This window comes from Larimichthys crocea, chromosome XVI (genome assembly GCF_000972845.2).
Source record: "Larimichthys crocea isolate SSNF chromosome XVI, L_crocea_2.0, whole genome shotgun sequence".
Classification (NCBI taxonomy): domain Eukaryota; kingdom Metazoa; phylum Chordata; class Actinopteri; family Sciaenidae; genus Larimichthys; species Larimichthys crocea.
The window spans coordinates 22,425,869-22,449,728 of NC_040026.1; the positions used below are offsets into that span (position 1 = coordinate 22,425,869).

The following is a 23,860-nucleotide window of genomic DNA, read 5'->3' on the forward strand; positions in this document are numbered from 1 at the left end:
GTCCTCCGGCGAGGAGCGCAGAGGTTCCCCGAGCGTTGAAACAGACTGTGTGAAAGATGTCCAAACGCAAGGACGACGTCCAAGTTAGCTCTGGAGACGGTCCTGTAAGAGCTTGACCAGGCCACACCGCACAACTTTTTTTTCTAGATTGATTCAAGCCTCGCCTTGTCCAAGAGCTACAACAACCCATCTGTGTATTGTGTGATGTGAAAAAAGGCACCGGCCCCGCTGAAGTCCTCGATGAAATTCAGCGGATTTATATTTGAAGCAGAAGTCCAAGAGTCACCTGTGAAGCAGATTTGAAACACTAAAAAGAGCATTCTGCGTCTATAACATGACTGTACTCTGTAAATACACTTAGTTATCTTTGACGTCTGTGGAAATACATGATTGATGAGTCGGATTTCAGCAGAGTTTTCTCTGTAGGTCGGAGTGAAGTGAGATGACTGAACATGAGGAGGAGTACGCAGTCACACAGCTCCCACTTGTGGTTGGAATAAATACAACCTTTCCTGTCCACATCACACACTCAGGGCCTTCACTCAGGAGCTGTAGTAAAATCTCTGTTGCCCCTCAGCACAACAAACCCCAAAAACAAATGACAGCCATCGAGCGAAATCACAACCGTCATCGCTCTCTGCAAATCGCGGCTCAGGAGGGAGGAAATAAACCTCAATAAATGTTTCACAATGTGGCTCTTTCAGTCGAGGCAGGGGCTCGTTGTCAAACAGCATAAACAAATATGACGTAACTCGGACTGGTGCAAAGCTAACTCGTCGATGAATAATGAGTGGTCATGGTCTCGGTTGGTTTGCCGCCGATTGGAGGCAGATGTGGGAGAGAAAAGCAACGCATGGGTGGTGTTATCTGGGTCAACCTCACATGGGGAGAAGACAAGCTAATCCAAACAGAGGGGTCCTGTTCGTGATCCTGTTCTGGTGGCCGTCGGGTCATGGTTCACCCCAACGGGGAAAATAGGGTATCGTCGACATAGATCTTTAGTCGTTTAAGTGGTTTTTACCGCAAGAAAATAACAGATCTATCAGCACGAGTATCTCTGCTGGATACAAACATAAAACAACAAATTAAAAATGAAAGGAAACAGAGAAAATATACATAACCTCACTGCAAAATTGAATCCTTGGCTGCCATACAATAAAACAGCTCCATGTGAATCGTTTGGACTTAGAAGTTCATGTTTCCTGAAACCGTGCCGTCATGAACTAACATCATAAATATTAAGGACTTGTAATAATATTTAGTCTTTCTCGAAGGTTTCATGTTTTATGTGAGAGTCACTGACAGAGCAGTGAAGCGCCGAGCGCTCGTACTAATAATAGCTTTTAATGTGCCAACACCTGCCCGACAGATGTGGGTGTGGTTAATTGAACCCGTTGGCTGATTATAAACAGATGGAATGATAATGATAGGTATTACCTGATATCTGTACACCGTGCAAGTCTCCTCACCAGCTCACCTACATCGTCTGAATGTTGCAGCATGTTCTCGCGCTGTGTGGGCTTCATTATCTTGTCTGGTTCGGGAACAGTCGATTACTGACGTGATTCACGCGGACAAATTACTTGAAAGTCGTTATCTTTGATGAATAACTTAATGAATAACAAAAGAGACCAAAACTGACTGGAAATGTCTCATTAATCGATCATTTATGCCGCATTGTGCAAGAAGGTTTTATCTTCTGCCCCCCACCCTCAAGAAATGCTCCGAGCTCCATTCATACCGAGGAGTTCCTCAAACAGTGATGCATGATTACCTCTGCCAGCTTCAATTACAATCAGAAGGAAGTTTCAGCATCCAGCTGTGGAACAACGAGGGTTTGGAGATCCACAATAGAGCTAATTTCATTTGGATGGAAAGAATTGTCAGTTGCTTTTCCGTTTGCTTTTAAAAAATTCCTCTTTGTGGAAAAATGTTCACAGGTCACCGTTCATGGGGTCGGTTAAAGGATCCTTAAATGTTTCTATTGGCATGGACGAGCATGTCAACAGGAGTTTGGCAGAACAAGAAGACTCTGCACAATCCAGGCTCGACCTATGAATCTACATACTCCAGGCTCCACAGTGCACCTGACCTGCAGGAGTTAAAGACGGAGGAGGCGAAGTTCTAGCTTTAACTACTCGTTTTTTTTTGTCTTTTTTGACATCCAGCCATCACTCTCGATCCCTGCGGGGAGCAGAAAGGTCACACCGAAGCCTTTCTTCTGGCTCGGGTTTAGCAACACGCAGTTCTGGCCTCCAGGAGAACTCCTATTCTCTCTGGCACATGTTGAGGCGCTCTATCATCCCTCTCTTTCGTATACTCTCTTCCCCCGTTCTCTCCTGTCAGATCTGTCTTCACAGGGACTTGTAAAATTACCTGGCAAGAACAACTTAAAGCACTGGACAGGACCAATGTCCCCAGCGTCCCACAAACTTTTACAAACTTTTTTTGTTTCATTAAAATGAAGAGTTCACTGAATAGAGGTCCACGTTTTTGTGCCAAAGGGTCAATTATTACTGAATTTTCTGCAAAGTTTCAAGGTGATTCAACACAAATTTATCCACTTCCAAACTTTTCTGAACAAAGGATATTAAATTTAATTTACTGAACATGTTGAAGCCATTGTGGCCCGATGGGTGTGCGTTTTTATTTCCTGTTCTTGGACAGGATTGATGCTTCGCCATGGTTTCTGACAAAAAAAATAAGGTTTTCATTGCTGGGGTAATTGTTTTCACTACGTTCCCTGGAAGGAGGCACAAAAGGACGATCAGGGACTTCAAGCAAACCAACAATTAGCTTAATGTTGATTAAATTAATCTGTAAAATGTAACCTCAGAGAACAGTACAGTGCAAAAAGATTATTTTATGTGATGACCGTCAGAGTCTGCTGACGTTCCTGCAAAATTATTCACATCATTACAGATGACACATTTTTAATTTGTTTGTAAATATTCAGCTTTTTTTTTTTTACTTAAACCTGCATCAACAGATTTTTTTGGCCACTGGAGGGCAGCAAAAACAAGCTGTGAACACAACATTGACACATCGTCACCTTTTAAGTTGATATAACAAACTTGTTGTTAATTTAAACATCTTACAGATACAAAACGACATTATTATTCATTTCAAGTTGTGTTTTTGTCCACCTGCTGCTCTGATTTTTACCTTCAATAAATAAATATCTGGCTCTGCTGCTCCACTATGTTCACCAGCTCTATCTCTATCTGTGTGTGTTTGATGCTGAGCAGGGAGTGCACAGTGGGTTTTTCTAAAATCAGCTGCATACTGCGACCAAAAACGAGTAACGAGCTGAAACTTGCACCGTAAAGCAATTCTCTTTTATGTGATGCATGATTTTTTTATTGTAAAGCAACAGCATCCAGCGATCGTTGGATTTAAACGATTTAATAGCACAGGATTTAAAATCTATAATAGAAAAACCTGATTTGTGCCTTTATTATATCTCAGCAGTCACTCCGTCCAAAGCCTCCACCTGAAAATGATCAATAGCATCCAAATACGTCATAATTTGTAAATGAGATTACATGTGATTCATGCCACAAATAGAGCAAAGTCAGGCTACACTGCTGCATCTTATTAAGAGACTGTATTTCCATGCTCGTTCCCCTGTTTCAAGTCACTGTCAAAGTTAAATAAATACCACATTGTGCCGACTGAGGGCAAAGCCAGAGATGCTCTCCTGAAGCTCCCTGAAACTCCTTCAGCGCGAGCTAGAGGGCAGTGTTGGATAAAATCTGTCTGTGTGAATGTATTTGTGTTCTGGGCCTTGAGCTGTCATCAGACAGACTTTAAGTAGGTTTAGATTTATATAGAACAGAGAGTGGACTGTAGAATCAACCTGCAGATACTTAGACCAATGATTTCCATTAATGCTGAAAGCCACAGAGAAATGATCTGAAATGTGAATTTAACAGGATGTAAAGGTGAAAGTTTATTCTTCAAAGGGGAAAAAAAGGAAAAATAAATGATATTTGTCAGAGTAGAAGTTAAATATATCCAGTAAACGGCTGATTAAATATGAAAAGCATAATTTTAGGCATGAAATCAGATGTTTAGTGGATTATTTAGTTGTGTGCCTGTTGTTTTAAGTCATGAAATATCAGAAATTATTCTGTTGCATCTCTCTCTTTGACATGACAACGTGTTCCACATCTAGAAATATGAAATTCACGAGGCGGCTCGACTCCTGTCTGCCTCTAAATGGCCGTAACACAGAAACTATAAAACGCCTCACAGACAGAAGACATCAAGAATATATCATCATGTTTTAACCCTAAACTTTAAAACGCATTTTTCATAAAAGGTGAAAACGACTGTCGAGTTTGAAATGTGGCAACATCGCATCCTTTTTATTACACTCGTACATTAACGTGCTAGCACTTTATAAAACGTGAGGTTTTATTTAAGAGACATCATTGAAATGTCATAAAATGTGAGATTTTATTGCCGTATTTAGTGTTTTAAATTTATCTTGGATTGTAAAATCCTCACATTCCCGATATAAAAAGATTTTATTGAATAGACGTTAATGGGATGTCATTAAGGAGCCTTTTTGAATGCCATGCTCCGAGGGCGAGTCTGAAGAAGCAAAAACAGTAAAGACGATTACGCCTAATGCCTTTGGCAGTCGGCGCTGTAACAAGGCATGTTCTCGGCGTCGTATTTCCTCGGACTTGTTTGGCAGTTGTCTCTCATTTCGTGGTTGCAGAACATCTCCGAGAGAGGCCTCCTCCCCCCGAGGGAGCACATGGTTGGATTAGATACATGAACAAGCCACCCAGGCTTCATCATCACATTATACAACACTCAACGAGCAACGTCTGGTTCGACTCAATTCAAAGTGAAAGTGATGGAGACCATTTTCTCCAACCCCCCCCTCCTCCTCGTCCTGGAGGGATGTTGCGTGGAGGAGTATGGGAGCGGGTTGATTGTGGTTAGAGCTCGGCCATGGGAAGAAGAACATGGAAAAATCTTGGAAATGAAGCATGTCCGTCCAAAGAGGTGACGAGCAAACTGAACAGGGCTGAGGAAGACGGGATGATGATTTTGGAAACCACAATCTGACCCCCCTCCAATCTTTCATGTGTGACATCCACAAACACACACACACACGATGCAAAATAACAAACACAAACACACACGTGTTTTCTTCCGTGCAGCTTTTAGTGTTTCGTTCTTCGTCTCTCTGTTTTAACTTTCCGTGTTTGCACCGTGCAGCAGCTCTGGATTCAATACAGTAAATAAACATTACCCACTTACATGCACACATGCAGAAAACTCACATCAGAAGTGGAAGAAGTGTTCAGATCCAGAACCACAAAGTGAAAATACTCCATTATAACTAAATGTCCTGATTCTAATATTAAAAAGAAAATATGAAACACATTTCCTGGAAAAACTTTTATTTATTCGGCATATTAAGGGAATTACGTCGTATTTTATATTAGAAACTATTAATTTTACAGTAAAACACTAATATTTCATGTCAGAACCTTTATTTAAACATTCACAGTATTTCTTTTGATGAAAACACCAACCTTAAACTTGAAATTATTAGTAATATTATTATCCTTTTACCGTAGTATTGGAAACCTTACGGTACGGTAAAATTCTGTCAACCACAGCTGCTGTTTTTTACCAGTGTATAAAATGGACTTAAATGTATCATAAGCTTCAAATATTCGACAGTTAAACTACTCAACCTCTTACTCTTACTATAAATTATCTTGGCAGGTATTATTAAAGTATCATTACTGATGAGTAGAATTAAAGTTAATCATATTACGATGATAGAAACAGATTATTCATTCACAAATTAAAAAATATGAGAGATCTATTAACTATAAACATCAAAATATATTTCTTAATACACAGTGAAGGAGGAATAAAGATTAATTTGATGATTTTATTTTGGTATATCTTCCATATCGTGATACGTATACGTAACGATTACGTATAACACAAAGCAGAACTTTAAAGTCTGCTGGTAAACATACACTATATGGTTTTAGTGTGTTAGCACTATACATCAACACTGATGTATATCACACATCATAGTACATGTGGGGTGCGTGTCCCCGTGCACAAACTAATCTCTGTGGCCTGAAAAACACTGGCGACCTCTGTGTACTTCCACGTTTGTAGCAGCAGTTTGTGTTTAACTTGCTGTGTTCGGGTTCATCCAACACCTCTGGGATGAACTCGAACGCCGACTCTGAGCCAGATCTTATCGCCCAACATCGCTGCTGGACCTCGCTGTGGCTGAATGGGAACAAATCCCTGCAGCCAGGTTCAACATCTGGTCTGAAGGAGGCTGTTAAAGCTGCAGATTAATGATTGTGGAATGAGATGGACGTAATGTTCAGGTGTTTAATAGTTCTACTTATTTGCAGATTTAAAGTGGAGCAGAGGTTAAAGTTGCTTGTACTCTCACACACACACACTACTTATCCAAGTAGGTGAGGTGACACTCAAACATTACACAATACCGCACACACCTTCGTCTTCTTCCTCACTTCCAGCCTGTCAAATTAACAGTGTGTTCTTAGGAGAGGCAGCAGCAGCGGCAGCAGCAGCAGCGTCGGCCCGACGTCGGAGATCTTGATTGAAGGGCTTCCGAGAATTCTCTGGCTTTGTTGTGCAGCTTCCCCAACGCAGCAGCCGGAGGTAATGGCTTTAGCAGGGGCAGGTACACAAAGCTCCAGTGGCCACAAACCGGAGCTGGACAAACTTTACTGTTGACATCTGGAATTTCTTTCCTCCCCTTCCTTTTTATTTTCTTCCTCCTCTTCTTCTTTTCTGTCTCTCTCTCTCTCTCTGTGTTTGATTGAGGGCTGACTGAGTCGGTACAGTATCCATCATCGTAAAAGCTCAGCCAGCTAAATATAGACATTTGTTTTCTTGTGCCTGATCTGGCACTGCATATTTTACCACACATGATATCATGCCCTCCTCTGCCGTTGGCCTGACCGCACACTGAACCCCCCTATACGGTTTCACTGGTATATGTACACACTGGGCAATTATCATAATGGAGGCTGTCACCGGCAATTCATCTCACATCGCGGATACTTTGTGTCTTATCAGACTCTCTCTCGGACTGAAACCACAAAAGTGCAGCGCTCACACGTCGTCTTTACACAGTGGATAATGTCACTGGCTGATCCCTGACACGCTTTGGCTCGTCTCAGCTGAATATATGCAGCTCTTATTATTTCCACATCAGTGATTGTGCCTACAGTTCAGCACTTAAACACGTCTGTTAGCTCAGAGGATGACGGTGTTTTGCAGCTGAGGTCATTATGAATCCCACTGTTTGACTTTTTTTGTCCTATTGTTTGTTGTTCCTCGAACATTTCCACACACTTCTGGTCAGAAGACTCAGTTCAAAAGGTCTTCGGCTAATCTAATATAGCATATATATCAAAATTACTCAGATAACCTTGTTTGATTACACCCTTAAAGTCGGGAGACAGAGATCACATGTAGAATGATTAAAGTTTTAAGTATAAATAATAAATAAAAATATTAAAAACATCAAAATTCTCCTCCACAAGCCGCTGAGCCCAGTTACATTGCCTGCTTGTCCAGCTCCTGTTCTGGCACAACACTGACTCCACTGTAAAGCTCCCCGGTGGTACAAACGCTAAATCAGTGACGTAGTTGGTGGTGTTTATTTCTGCTGTGAAGTTGGACATTTGGACATGGGGACTTATGGAGACTGACTCACTTCTGGAGCCAGACTCAAGTGGACTTTTGAGTTTTTGGCACCACCTCTGTGGCTGTGGAGGTTGTCGCTTGGTACACACACACACACACACACACACACACACACACTCACACACATAAACAATTACGTCCACAGAAAGGCAAACAGGATGCTGCCGTTCAGACAGGACATCTTCCTCCTGCCTCCCTCCCTCGCTGCATTCTTCGTTTTACAGGAATCACACGAGGAGAGATTAAAAAAAAATTTAAACACAAATCTGCTGCTAACACACAGAACACACACTGCAGGGTGTGCATGTGTGCGGTTGGTGTTTCTGTCTGTGTGTTCTTGCATACATGTATGTAAATGTCCATGCTGCAGGGTTCGGCGTGCTCGTGCTCACATGTGTTCTTGCATTCGTGCTCCTCGCGTGTGAACAGCTCCGTTCCTCCCCACGTCGAGCGTTTGGGAGTTGGTGCCCCTTTGCGCCTTGAGAGTGTAAACCCCAAAGAGTCTGTTCAGTGATTGAGGAAATGTTTGGCCCGGCGAGTTTGCTCCCTTCTGAGGTGTTTGTTGGCCAAGGCTGATCCTGACAATCCTCCGGGGAGCACGCTCAGTAGGCCTCTTCAAAGAGTCCCAGCTCCCATAGCAGGAAGTCCAACCCTGCGCTGCTTGGAAACGAGATGAGGCAGACAGGAAGGAAGGTAATCCATGAACACGCAATAGAGCTACTGTCCACACACACACACACACACACACATATCCGATCAGTCCCTCCTGACACCCACAAAAACAGGCTATTCCTCTGACCCCACAGACGTTGAGCTTGATTTATCTTGTGTTTTGTGCTGTTAAATATCCAAAGTGATCACAAGCAGCTTTGCGTAGATGATTCTGGTTTCCTGCAGAGCAGAAAGCGGCACGCAGCCCTGCGGCCAGATTCATACCTTCTAAAATAACCTGATATTTAAACGAAATTCTGTATGCACTATTGAATATGATGGATTGGAGGTTAGTATTTGGCGCCGGATTGATTTATTTGTCTTTGGCGAGCGTACAAAAGCGCATAGTTTCACAGCGCTGGACGCAGTGTGAATGCATCTGATTGTTCTTCGTGGCAATAATGCTGCATCCTGCTGCTGCCGAGCCGTTCTGAACAACGCCTACCTTTCAGAGAGGAAGATTGATGAGGAGCCTTTTAGACTTCTGGAATAAGACAAGCAGTCGGGATTTAAGGTTAAAAAGTGCTCCCGCGTTGAATGTGTGCACATGGAAATTATGAAAGCCACTAATCCAATCAGTGTCTGCGATGAAATAAACTAAAAAACATCCATAAGTGGATGAAGTGACTCTTCAGTGAAGGTTTGGGCCCGGTTCAGCTGTTGCAACTAAAAGCCACTAGAGAGCAGTCTTCAATAGATTTTCCGTGGAAGCTGCGTTAACTCATCCTGAGTGAGAATGTGACTGGAACAAAAAAAGTCTGATGTTGTTGCCAATGAAATCAGTAGCCTGGCTTCCACAGGCAGACCCAGCCTTGTCCTGCTCATATTATACAGCATGTGGTAATCCTGTGGCAGCGGGGGAAATGAGTTTTTGTGGTGCAGCGTCGATGAGGTAAAGATTAGCTGTTTTCATTGTTGTAACGTGACCCGACGTGGAAGCTGGAGACCTATAATATAAAGACAAGACAGCATGTTTGGGGTCAGCTCACTGACCATTGAGAAATTGTCGAATACAAGAAGAACAATTTGTTCTTCAAACCAAGCCAAGGTTCACTTGTAATTCAAGTGTTTCATAGTTTTGTTTCATTTGAAAACTTTTGATGCTTTTCCAGCTTTTATCCAGCAGCACAGAAGATTTCAGTGAATTCAAACTTTAAACTAACGAGATAGCAGCTTCTGTTCTTTCCCTTTAAACTAATACATTTCATTATTTTTATTGTTTTCATTTCATTTCCTGTAAACAGGAAGGTGATTCAGCTCTTTCCATTTTCCAAGAACACCAAAGATTTTTGATTTACGGTTTAGTATTTTTCCAAAGTTTCAGTATATTTCAAACTTTTTCCAAAGACTGAAATCAGGGTGAGATCAAACACAAGGTGGGCACTTATTTTCAGAATTTGCCTCCTTTAAATTTCTTCTATAATCAATATTTTCATACTGATAACAGATCACATGATTACTTTTAACTGTGCAGTTTATCTCAGATCTGCGGCGCATTTTAGTGTCTTTCAGCTCATTGTTTTGGTTTTACAACGTCCAACTTTGCTGTTTTTTTGGTTCATTCTCGTCGCTCTCGTCGTGTCTCTTTAGGTCAGTCTTGGGCGTACACACTGTGCACTATCTGACCAGCACACAGATAATATTAACAGCCAGCTGGTGAACAGAGTGGAGCATTTAGCAGCTATAAAGCCAGATATTTCTCTCGGGAGTGGGTGAAGTGCAGAAAGAAGAGTGAATATTGGATGCACATTCATCAGGTGGACACGGACTAACAGCAGTTATCTGCTGGATGAGCGAATAAGCAGCTGTTTGCTAACTTACAAATAAACAAACGAATAACTTCACCCACTGAAAGCACAACTGGCGTTCGTCTAAACCGACCAGCTGACCTCCGAGCTGTGTTTACTCTTCACAATGATCCAAATCCTATAATTTCAGACAGATATACTGTGGCATGAACTGACTTTAACCTGTTGGACAGTCTCTGAAAATCTGACTGTGGAAAACTGGTAAACAACTTCACAATGCGAGATGAGAGGCCAAAGCCTCGGAGAGCTATAATATTCCCTCACAATAGCGAGAAACTGTTGCCAACAGCTGATTCCAATCATATGTGATCATATGTGATTATTAGCACCTGTGTGTGTGTGTGTGTGTGTGTGTGTCCACCATTCACACACACACACACACACACGTGTATAAATGCTGAAACACTCACAGATAATAGGTTTTCAAGAACAATCAGCAGGTATTTTACAGAATACATACAGTATCGAGATAATATTGGAACAAAAATAGTTTCTATAATGGATCGGTCAGTCATTCAGACATCCAGACATTTTGCATTAATACCTGAGCCAACAGAACCATTAGTAAAAATGCTGAGAGCTGTGTTATCACGGCCAGGCATGACCTAAACTGAGCCATGGTCCTGTTTCTGTTTGCTTTAGAAAATGCTCATGATTTGCAACCATTTGTTAATTAATTTACAACAGTTTAATTTGTCCATATAATGAACTCTGAACACTGCACTGATCTGAGGCCAGTTAGCAGCCCAATCAGCGCGTACACCATGCTACATTTAATAGAATTAAACTACTTTATACTTCATTGATCCTTTGGGGCGAAATTATTTCTTTACTACGTCCACGCAGCGGCACCCTGAGAGCAGTAAGGAGTTCAGTACCTTGCTCTTTGAGGGCACCAGGAGGTAAACTAGCACCCTCCACACTTTAGTCCATGCTGGACTCGAACCCGCCACCCTCTCGTTTCCAAGCCAAATCCCTTCAGACAGAGATATTGCTGCCCCAGTGCAGTCTAAATGTTAAATGGACCGTGCTTATATAACATCTTTCTGGTCTTCCGACCACTCAAAGCTGTAGTAATCTTATACAGCAGTATAAATCCTGAAGTTTGGTGGCTGCAGTTTGACAGGCGTTTCTATTATTTTGTCCACCCCATATATACATCATTGACGGTAGGCTAAATAACAGAAACAAATTCAACAGCACCTCAAACTGATCAGTGGGTCACCGTCGATTAACCCAATTAAATGGCTGCTGGAATCTAGTCTAACGTACTTATCGTTGGGTCGCGGTGGTCGCGGTTGGAGAAATCAAACGGTGCCAAACACAGGCTCAATTATCGAAGCCAGGAAGCTAAGATTAAATGAGGTAAACACATGTTATCAAAGGTTATTATACGCTGCCATAAAAACATCATTCCTTCAGCACAAAGTCTGGATTTCATTGTCTTTTGTGGATGTGGCATTAATTTACAGAAAGGATGATGTAGAGGTTCAGAAACCGTGGACGACGTCCATGGTTTGATACCGTCTATGCTTTTATCTCATTGTTTTGGTCTTAAAAGCTCCAAACTTTACTGTTTTCTTTCAAGCTACAAATCTCGAATACTCTATCTACCCTTAATGTTTCCTTTGGGAGGTGGTGGAGACCAAAACAGAGAGAGAACTGGACGCGTCAACACATCAACAACATGTCATTGTTGCACTGCCCCCAAGTGGCCACAAAAATCAGTTAATGCAGCTTTAACTGTGACAGAAACATAAACACTATTGTACTTTTTATTTTTTTCACAGTCAGAAATGTTGGCAGCATTTTTCTCTTTTGGCTACGCAACCTTAAAAAAAAATCCAGACCATTTGTCAGCCCAGCAGTCCATCACCGAGCCAACTCAGCTAATGACTGTAGGTAATACTGTTGGCACACTGAGGAATAAAACACACAGCATCCATTTAACCCCACATCTCTCAATGCCTGAAGCTGTTTATACAGTCTATTGTGCATTATAAATTGTTATTGAAGCAGGTTGGGCGTGAATAATCACTTCCAGCTATTCCTCAGTTTTTCTTTGTTTACAGTCGACCTCATGAAAGATTTATGCAGAAAATAAGCAATATGGTTAACGCTGGCTTCAAAGCATTGCCCCGCATTTAAATCTAAAATATAATTACAAGTTACAGATGGTAGTTTTGCATTCATAATAATACATTTGGTGGTTCAAATGCACAAATGCTATTTACTTCACTGCAGATTTCACTTGCCAAACCTACAGTGAGCTCATAAAGCATGATGCAATGAGTTTAAACTAGCCTGCAGGAGTGAGAGAAACCAGTAGTCTTGTTTATTGGCTCCTGTTTGTCAGCTGGGCAGCAGATACTGTCTCAGTGGCACTGATGGTGGAGTGAATTAACTCGACATGAAGCTACAGGGAGGATTTCAGCGAAAACTTGGAAGTTAACGTCGCTTATTATGGTGCATTTACTTAAATGAGGCTCCTCTATCTGACTTCTTTTCTTTCCATCCCCTCCTCCTCGTGTTCACCCACCCCCACTCCTCCACAGGACAGTAGCAGAGATACGGAGCTCCCACAGTCCGGTAAGACCCAGGTGAACGCCGGGTCACAGAGGGTCACGCTGTCAGACACAGGAGACTGATGGAGGGCTCTAATCCTGCCAGTGACATGAAGATGGATCAGATGAAAACACACACACTGAAACTCACACACACACACACACACACACACCCGTGCACAAATATATATGTAAAAGTATGAAGACGTGCACGTGTGACAGCAGAGCAACATTTTACCAAACCTACATGTGTGCACACATGAGCTTTCATTTCATTCTTTCTATTTTATACTCTCACTTTCTCTCTCTCACACACACACACTTAAACACACACACTTAAACACACACACACACACAGTGTTAGACTGACAGAAACAGGTTGTCGGCAGGGTGAGGGGAGATGTGACTCATGTCCAGCTCATTTATCTGCAATCTGTGGTGTGTATGACTAAGCTACGGCCCACATACTGCCCGGTTTTCCCAAACAAACACAGCAAGAAAGAAATACAGCTGCAGAAATGCTCACACACACACACACACACACTTTGAAACATACTGTAAAAGATCTGGTTCATCATTTAAAATGTATATATATAACTTTACAGTTAAGCATCAGTGCGTCTTAAAGTGTTCCCGCGAGGAAACCGCAACAAGTGTTAGTCCGTCTCTCGGAGCTTACTCACTTCCCCTCCCTGTTTGTCACGACTAAGAACATAATCCTCTAAGTTTAATTTTTTATAAAACACTTTCCTAAGGCAGCTGGGTTTTGTAGTTTTCAGCATATGTTACTAAAACTGGAGCACACAATGTCTTGGTCAGGGACTATTTTCAGCTGTGGATGAATACACATTTAATAGAAGAAGATAAGACCCGTCAGGCTCTGGGTGCTGTACTTGTTAGTTGGATCAACTTGTTAGTAGGAGTGTGAAGTATTATCTATCAGTGTAGATACCCTCCCGTGTGAAGTGTGAAGGAAAACAAAATGTGAAACACCCCCGTCAGGAGCCTGAGCTGAGCTCGTGCTGAATGAATTGTTTGATCAGAATTTGATTTAAAAGTTGAGAAGAGCCACGTGACTTTATCATTTTATTCCCGTTTAAGTCAGCAGAGGGAGTGGTGTGTGTGTGTGTGTGTGTGTGTGTGGACAGATCAGGACAGCAGAGCCAGGTGAGTTGATTGACACATCTGGAGCTCGTTGTCTAATCAGACTTTTTTCCTTTTATTGCAGGAGCACGCTGAACCTTCGAGGACTCGCACAGACAGAAGATACGGAGGCTGTTTGTACGAGTTCGACGCCGCAACGGCAACTTTTTACTCGACCTCGTCTGCTGGAGCATGAACCGCTTTACAGAAAGACGGGAAGTCAACAGTATAAATGTTTTTATTTGAATGAGTAACATACAATCCTGAGAAGGAATGCCACAGCAAAGTGGCTGGTTAGCAGTTCACTAACGCTGCAGGACGACGTCACCGTGCATCTCCACCCAAATATTTCACAGACCCACAGAAAAATATTTCTTGTTGCCACTTTCAGACATTTATCTTCCAAAAACCTTTTTGCTGCTTACTTAAATACCTTTTTTTAAATGTGTGTGAGACACGTGCACGCCGTCTCACTGACGTATATTTTCACAGCACACACACTCCTAATTTATACTGACACACAGATGGCCTCTGCTCTGACCACAAATGTAGTGTAACCCCTTGCTCCCTGCGGTGAGGCCTGGGCTCAGACTGCCAGTAAAAGCGAGGGGATGCTTCATGGCTCAACAATTCGCTTGGTAAATGGAAAGGTTTTGGTGTGTGTGACCTCAAACACTCTCCTTTCTGTCTCTACTTCATTTCGTCCCCCGGCTTGTTGACTTTCACTTCCAACTTGTTTCTTTCTTTCAGTCACCTCCGATCTGTTATTTATTTCTCCGTCTGAGTTGTTCTGTCAGCATATTTTTAGTCGCCTCTATCTGTAAATCTCTCCTCTCGGTGGAGGTGTGATTCACCTCCCTCCTGTTTTGAGAGGTCAGGAGCAAAGTGAGGACACGCGAGGAGGAAGACGGCGAACCTCAGCTCTCAAATATGAGCAGTATGAAGAAAACTGTGCATTTCTGTCGAGTGTGGTTCAGTGGGTTTATTGGGTAACGGATACGCTGAAATTGAGTCCAATTTTTGGTTTAGCCAAAAAGGTTTTAATGGTATTAGGGACATTACTTCATAGGGAAGTGGCTTCTTTCGTGAGCAGCGTGCAGAGATTAAAGATCAGTGTTTAGAAAATTGAATAATTACCTCTGTGTGGATCCAAATGTGTCTACACGGGGCACTACTGCTGCTTAATGTCAAGCGAGGAACACGACACACACACACAATCGCTCACAGTCATAGAGAAAATATTAGCTTTTATTTGTGAAATATGGCTCTGAAATTTCATATTGTGTCTCGCTAAAAAGTGAGAAAACCTCAAGAGGTGTGAGAGCCAATATCAAATCCAGTCCTCCTCCCGCTCGGTCACCTCTAAGTTTAAGTCCAGCCAGGTGGATTTGGGTGTGTAGCCTTCGTGTGTGTGTGTGTGTGTGTGTGCGCGCAGTCATAAAAACTGAGAAAGAAAAAAGGACTTTTCAGATTGGAGAGGACAGGCGGGGATCAGGGGTGCAGAGGGAAATGGTTCGGGTTAACTTTCCTCTAAAGGGTGTCAAAAAAGGAACTAAATTGGGTGTCAGAAAGCGCTAAGGAGCTGAAATAAGTCGGAGGGGTCCCCCGCTCAGCTCTCATGTGGGTGGGTGCTCGCTTTATATTTTACAGACAATGTCCCTTTAAAAAGCCCCAACGTCTGGAAAGCCCATTAGATGTGCATATAAAATTTCCCCCGTGATTAATAGTTGATGAGGAAGGGTTGGTTGGAGGGTACTACCAACATGTGGCCGGCAGGGCTCCTCCTCTGCAAGCTCACGTTACACTCCATAAACTTGCCACTCTTTCCCACCTATGTTTTTTTTTTTAAAGGAGGAGGGCTCACTTGTCAAGAATGCCTTAGAAGAAGTTGTGAAAACAGCCAGCCCGAGAAGGGGAGTCATGCAGTTGCGGATGCAGCACTCCCGCCGAGCCACAAGCACAGTCAGATCAGTCAGGGGAGAAGAGTGTGTGTGTGTGTGTGAGACAAGAGGGGGGAAAGTGTGTGTGAGAGTGTCAGGACCAGAGGCTCCGAAGGACGTCACACACACACTGTGTGTGCAAGAGTCAACAGCCCTCTGACAGGCAGACAGACGTGAGTATTCCTGAGGTGGATGCAGTGAGGCGGTGATGTGCATTTAGTCAGCTGAGGTGGATTTCTTTCTCCAGAGTGACAAAGACACAGATTTACAGCCCGAAGGAAGGAAGGAAGTAGAGGAGGGGATCAACTCTTCTGCAGAGAAAAGACACTAATCAAGATCGTGAAGTGTTTTTTTGCATCACCATGGATCAGCCGGCCAGCAGCTGCATGCGGAGCGCCCATCCCAGCAGCCCCATCTGGGGTTGCATGAGGAACCCTCACTCAGGGGTCCCAGGAGCCAACCTCCAGTCGCCCTACCAGCAGGCCCCTTTCTCCCTCCACCAGAAGCCCGAGTTCTTGGCCTACACAGACTTCACCAGCTCCTGCCTGGTGCCGACCGCGCCGCACGCAGCCTACCCCCGCGACGAAAGACTGTACCAAGAGAGCCAGGGGGGCTACCAGAGAGCCGAGTGGCAGTTCAACCCCTGCGAGACACGGGCGAGAGCGCCCGAGGCCTGCCCACCCGTCGTCGCCCCTGTAGTAGGAGGCGGAGGTGGAGGGCCTGACCTGGACAGTGTAGGGGGAGACAGGCTGCCAGGGGCCGTGACCGGGTGCCTGGAGGGAGAATACTCGCCGCAGAGCGTGGCATCGGCCGACTCGGACAAGAAGAGCTCCAACAAGAGGAAGAGAGATGTCACAGGTGAGTGAGGCTGCACAGATAGATGGGAGTCAGCTGGTTTATGGGGGGAAAGAAAAGCATCCAGATATACCCTGGTGTATATGATGGTGGAAATTTAAAAGAAAAAGATGAGAAGGAAACATGGAAACCTGCCAGAGAAGAAGCACAACTGATCTGGCAAAGAACAGAAATGGAAAATTGAGAGTAACCCCTCGATTTCTCCTGACCTCTGCACACAGGTGCAGAAAAACCAAAACCGTCCCACGTTTAAAGTTCAGCAGACGTCGAATACGTCTTCTCCCTTCTTCTCTGTAGCTTGGCACTGACACAAACTCTCCTTCCAACAAATTGCTCTTAAAGTAGCAATCTCACCACATCGCTATGTGAAAGGTGAGTAGGTGGCAGGACTTTTGTGTTCGAGACACAGACTTTAAGTAGCAGTTGCATCCTCTTATTGTTCGAGAGGCCGAGCTGATTAATGGGGGCACGTGAACGTTTCATTGGGCTCCTGTATCCGTTGGAAGTCGACCATTGTTTTATCACAGAGTGGCAAACAGAGAAATGACATCAGGGCTTCTGTGGAGTGCCACACATTATTTATTATTATTTATGTGAATGTATGAAATAAATAAATTTCACAACTTCTCCCCCTGAAACACAAACGAGCCAAAATCAGACGATGATATTCACATTGCAACTATTCCCAGCGATGCCGTCACACATCCTCAGAGTCCCGTTGTAAGCACTGACACAGTATCATTGTGTGCTTTTGGATTACAGAGCAATTTATTGCCCCCCTCCGATCACATTTCATACACGCTAATAGGAAGCAAAAGTAACTGATATCCGTGACGAAGTAGTTCCTAAAAGGTCGGACGTGAAGAACGAGAGCAGCAGACTAAATGAAATGTTTGTATTTTATATTTAAACTGGATCTTAAAGGTGTTAAAGTTTTGTTTTTATATATTTATTTTTATTTTATCCTGGCAGAATGAAAATAAAAAGCACGTCCAGAACATCTGGACCGGCCACATTTCATCTGTGAGAAGTCCGTTTGCTTTGTTTCCCCTCACAAAGATGATTTATGAAACGAGACTGGCATTTGCACCTCGACACCTCCAAAGAAGAAAAAAAAAAAAAATTAACTTTGGAGAAATGCTAGTGAAACTTTGTAAAGTTCATTTTTGCACATATTTCAAATGAGGGATGGCTCCATCATAGTAGCTGACGATCAAGAGCACGAATAATTATTTGGAAAAACGACATGACCGATGTCTGCACAGCCTAATTTAAGCGGATGGTGGTGGTGGTGGTGGTGGTGGTGGTGGGGACCCCCACCCCGCTCCTCCCTCCCTTTCTTACCTTATTGTAACCTCCACTCACTACACTGAAAACATGCCAGACCACGTCTGGTAAAATCGCTTTGCCTGTGAGCCCACTTTTTACATTCTTATCCATTGACATTTTCCTGTCGTTAAGCCGTAACACAATCTCCCACTGAGTGCGTGCAACATGTCTGACCACTACATCAGTTCTTGGTTTCAAAAAAAAAAAAAAAAAGAGTCCTTCAGTCGAGTATTGACTCGCTGCTAGAAGAGCATATATTAGGAAAATGTCCTGAAGGCATTCGCATTACAGACAGAGCTGCTATACAGTCCTGCTGTGTGTGTGTGTGTGTGTGTGTGTGTGTGTGTGTGTGTTTTACAGATATGGAAATGTGGTGCGCTTGAAGTGATGTTTCCAAAACCATAAACTCCAACTGGTATCTAATAATTGACTTTAATCCAAAGTTTGACCAATAATTCTGTCAATACGTTCGAGTCACACTCGAGAATTCATTTCTTACAAATAAACTGAAATATTTAACATTTATTAGCAGAATAAAAACATTAATAAAGACTTTTTAAATTCAGATACATGATTTAAGCGTTTCTTAATGTATTTCTCAGTAATTGTAACTCCTCATGAAGCATCCACAACAGTTAATGAATCTATAATGGCATCTTATACGCATTAATTAACTTTAGTCATAGGTTTAAAACTCATAAGAACAATTCATTATATATAATTTGTTATCAAGCACACATGAACTGTCTATAAACACAGAATGATCCGTGTTTCTCCTACAAAGACATTTATTAATTGATTTTAATCGTTGAGGTTTAATCGTGGCTCGTACGTCACGTGATCGATCGCACGCGTAATTCCCGCCTGTGGTTTTTCTACTTAAAAAACAATCACACGTTTACAGCGGCTTTAATTCAGTCCTGATGAAGACAAACTACTTTTGCACCAAGGCACCAAATGCTGTTTGTCTTTGGGACCCCGCTGAGCGCAGAAGGCCTTTCTCCCTGCAAGTTTACGGTCTCTGGCTGTGCTGGATATTTATTGGGGGGGGGGGTTTGTGTAGTGGGAACCAATGTGTGCGCCCTGCCAGGTGTTCAGTCTGAACCTGTTTGACGCAGCACCAGACCTGACCAGGCCAGAGCGTCATTAATGACACTTAAACAACAATGAGATTTTTGGACACGTGGGTCCTGAACACACACACATTTGCACACATAAGCTTCACATGTACACACACACACACACTCATGTCCTGGTCTGCCCAGTCACATCTGGCCCAGGTACCTGAGTCCATTCCACATTCTGGCCCGCTGCTCTGGCGAGCAACGAGCAAAAAACTTCTCACTTTGACAAATTAGAATAATTTTCTAGAGATTACATCAGCTGCTCGTGTCGCTACCAGTGCACAATTATTATTACCCCGAAAAAGTATTTTTCTTTTAATACGCAGGAGAGGTTTTGCCGAGAGCTCCATCAGCTCGCTTTCATTTATTTATTGCAGTAAATGATGGTTTGAAATTCGACCGTTTTTGAGGAAATATCTATAAATCTCAGCAATAAACGGCGCAGCTCTCGTGTCGCGAGCTTACATAATGACGCCGTGTTTGTTTATAGTTTGGAGGCTGATGTCAGTGACGCTCATAGAGATATCTCCGGCTTTTTTTTCCCCCTCCTGACGTATTGGCTGTCATGTCGGGATGAGTTAATGTGAGTCTCCCCTCTGTGAGTGCTCCGCTGGGAAATCTTCTGACACACACACTCACCCACGTAGCTCTCAGACCTGGACACATCCGCACCTTTGTTCTTTTGTTAGAGGCTTTAACGATGTTCCGCTGCATTCCTCTGCTAACTCAGTCCCTCTGTGGCCGGTTTGGTGGCCACCACCACCACCACCACCACCGCCGCCTCCCCCCTTCCTCCCTCTCTCCCTGCCCTGTGCTGATATGCACTCACAACACACTTCAGATGCAAAGCTTCGACATAAACAGACAAATGCATGCATGCACGCTGCAGGTGAACAGGACTCGTAAGCTCAGGTCAGGGTGGTCTCTTTTTTAAAGTGCTGGTTTTTGGTGTTTACTATATGAGGGGCCTCCCACTAAAGAGTCTTTGGAGTTGTGGTTTGTTGGTTGGAAAGGTCCTTAAGGTCTTTTTAATAGTCGACGAGAGGCTGCTCACAAAATGACTGGGGAGCTAATTCAAATCAGATTAGCTGTGTGAATGAAAATCGAGTCTGAGGTGGTTGAATCGCCACAAAACGTCGGTGAATAAACCAAACACGTCCTCCTCTTCCCTGTCTGTCTCCCTGCAGATATCCAGGACTCCAGTTTTAAGGTGGACTCCAGCTGCAAAGCCCGGAAAGAGCGCACGGCGTTCACCAAAGAGCAGCTGAGAGAGCTGGAAGCCGAGTTCACCCACCACAACTACCTGACCAGACTCCGCCGCTACGAGATCGCCGTCAACCTGGACCTCACAGAGAGACAGGTACGCCAGACTTTCCCCTCACACGTGTCTCGGGGCAGGAAGACATATATTATCACTCCATATTAACCACTCATCTATTTATTACTCAGATAAATGTGTTTTTGGAGCAGAGTTTTTATTTATTACAAGGATCTTTTTTTAGTCCCCCCCCCACCCCAAAAAAAACATAATCTAGTTGAAAGCTTCATGTTACAAATGCTAAAAAATATTGAAAGGAAATCGTTTCCACAATTAAATATTTAGTTTTTCTCCTGAGTGACTTTTTCCTTTTCCTCCTGTCAAAGCTGAAAAATAACACCTTAATAACTCAAACAAAACAAATCTTCCAACAAGGTAATCTTCACATATTTAACCTGGACACAGTATTCTGAATGTCTCACTTCATAATTATAAAAAAGCACACACACACACACACACACACACATAGTTGCATTCAGATTATAATGAAGCGTTTCTTTTCCACAATATTTCTCATCCTGCGGTTCGAGCAGCAGAATGTCACGCAGCTTTAATGAGTGGGCGGCAGCTCCAGACTTGATGAAATCGGGCGAACATGTGTCGATGCTGCTGGATAAAACCCAAGTCTGCCTTGTCAGGGCCAGTGTCCCAGCTTCCCTCCTAATGAGGCCACGGTGCCACAGTGACCACACATACTGCCGTCTGCTCCTAAATCTGTTTCCCAGACCTCTGGAACACACACACTCGCACAGACAGCCAGGTTCCATCTTCACTCAGAGCTCCCACTGCAACTCGTCGGCTTTTTCCAACTCATCCTACATGTTTTGGCGCCTTGCCGTCCTTTCAATCAGTCACTACGAGCAAGAAAAGCTCGGAGACGAAGAGGCTCCAATATGTGGGAACAGAATCCCAGAGTTGCAGGCAGGAATGCTTGGTGGGATGCGCAGAGGTCACCCAAGACTTTCTCGACCTGAGATTCTCGACTGAAAAGGAGAAATGGAGCCTCGAGCTGCTACGCTCATCTGAGAATTTTGAATTTAGTTCAACACTTTTTTTTTAGTTATGATTCTCCAGCTTTTCATGAATTAAGAAAAAGAGCCTAGAGCTTCAACCTGTGCTTCTCATATCTTATTCCTCTGTGCCATGTTTCTTCACCATGATGACAATCCTGCTGCTGTAAACACTCACCAGAGGATTAATCCACTGCTGAAAATAGTCCCAAACAAACGCAAACCTATTTTAGTAACATTCAGATTCACAGTGTTTGCTTTGGTCTTTTTTCTTTATTGGCTTTTCATCAACCTTTCAGCTCTAACACAAGCACCACATTTTTAATTTGACACCCTATCAGTGCTGATTTAATGTTTTATGTATTTGGACTGGAACGTCCACAAACTTAACAACTGTTCACCACTCGCTCGTCTTCCTGCCTCATTTTCCCTTCAGTTCTATGGACGCTCAGGAAGTGTATGTTTTTGTTGCTATTCCTGGCCGGACAGTTAAAGCATGATATCATTCTCATTTCAGCACAGTGCAGTGACACAGATGAGTACTATCCACACTGCGAGTATATCCTGTGTAGGCTTACATCCTTGACTCTTTTGACCCGCTGTCTATACGATACTCTCAGGCTGCATTTGCAGGGATTTGTTTTTTTATTTTATTTTTTGAGCCAGGAACGAGCACTTTGTACTGACAATTCATGCTCCTTGCAAGGCCAACGCAAACCGAGCCAATTTATACACTGCGTCGAGAGATTTGTGGGGGATTATTTGTCTATTTTTCTGCTGACCATGTTGTAAATTTTGCTAAAAATTGCAAAACGGAGAGAAAAGCCACAGTGATCGTGTTACAAGTTCAAAATCAGCGAGAGAAAAAAAAGCACTCTGCACTCAGTCAGTGTGAGTGTTATCTAAGATAGATACTGTGTTAACCCCTTACATTTATAGTGTTAAATGTTAAACACTAGCAGTGCTGCAACTAATTATTAATTTGTCAATTAATTGTTTTAAATGTCTGAATTTCAGATCTGATAAACAGACATTTTTACATTTTAGAGGCTACAACTTGTGGATTTTGCTTAATAAATCTAATTACAATTAATAGGTTATTAAAATTGTTGCAGATTAATTTTCTGCTGCTCCATAAATCAATGACTCAACAACACAAATCGTAACTTATTGCACTGGGAGAACAAAAAGAGGCACATGATCTCAATATTTGTGTCTATATACGCCGATGACGCTGTGTTAAACCTTTCTAAAACAATTCTTTATTTAAATCAGTTACACACTTTTAATTCAGCTGCACCAGCATTCGTTCACATCCTAATGAAGCATTTTCCTTTGTGTGTCCTACAACAGGTGAAAGTTTGGTTTCAGAACAGGAGGATGAAGTGGAAGCGAGTGAAGGGAGGACAGTCGTCTTCGCCCAACGACCTGGAAAACGACGACATAGACTCGGCTGCCTCGCCCAGCTCCGAATGATCGCAGAAGTCGACATTATGAGAAAGAGATGAAACTGACGTTATGACAAAGAGAGACTGGGGTCAACTGGACACCGTCGCTCATTTCTTTTCGGAGAAGCTGCACGAATCAAAGAAGACTAACCCCTAACGCAGGAAGAAATCACTGATCATCATCTCCTTTGCTGTTGTAAATAGTTGATTTATGTCCATAATGAACTGTGTCTTGATAAATACTCTGTTGAAGAGGCCACCTCTTGTGGCGTTGACTGTTTTAAATATTAGAGATGATACTTATGGTCATTGTAGATCAGTGACAGTGAGTCCAGACAGCAGCTTTAAGGCCCGTGATGACATATCAGGCCCGTGATGTGATTGTGTTTGAGTGCGTCTCATTTGGTTCCAATATTGTAATCATGGCCTTTGACGCTTGACTACAACCACCTGGGAAAACTCAGACTGCACAAGTGTTGCCAAGCCATAAGTGCCTCCGAATAATTTTTTTTTTTTTTCATTTGTCAGTTTCTGTTTTCTTAGAAAATTGTCAAGAATTTTTTTACTATTCTTTTTATACATGTTGAATGTTATTGATAAAACACAGATGTTGCCTGTTTCTGCAAATAGAATAAATCATCTGCTGCAAAATGGGGAAAAATATCTCGATGATTTCTTCCACCCACAACAATCGAGTTACGATCGGACAGTAGGTCGATCTGTATTCTTGGCTGACGGTTTCATCACGCGTGGCTCTTCTTTGGTCTGACACAACAATTGCAAAGACAAAATGATAACTGAGGAGAAGTTTGGTCCTTTTGATGTTGGCAGCTGACATCAAAGGTAATAAATCGTGTGTGTGTGTGTGTG

At 42.9% G+C, this 23,860-nt stretch overlaps 1 protein-coding gene across 2 annotated transcripts in view; it reads left to right on the top strand.

Annotated features, from left to right (window-relative positions):
• Window positions 1-23,645, top strand: part of meox1 (mesenchyme homeobox 1) — a 65,568-nt gene extending 41,923 nt beyond the window's left edge. Inside the window, exons 3-6 of one of the 2 annotated variants that reach the window (XM_019277739.2) lie at window positions 14,052-16,079; window positions 16,154-16,764; window positions 20,402-20,574; window positions 22,896-23,645. In XM_019277739.2, the coding sequence (XP_019133284.2) occupies window positions 16,269-16,764; window positions 20,402-20,574; window positions 22,896-23,018 (792 nt within the window). In that variant the 5' untranslated portion in view covers window positions 14,052-16,079; window positions 16,154-16,268 and the 3' untranslated portion in view covers window positions 23,019-23,645. Of the gene's footprint in view, window positions 1-14,051; window positions 16,765-20,401; window positions 20,575-22,895 lie in introns of both variants that reach the window. The other variant, XM_027289796.1, reaches the window with a different exon arrangement.
• The last annotated feature ends 215 nt before the right edge of the window (window positions 23,646-23,860 follow it).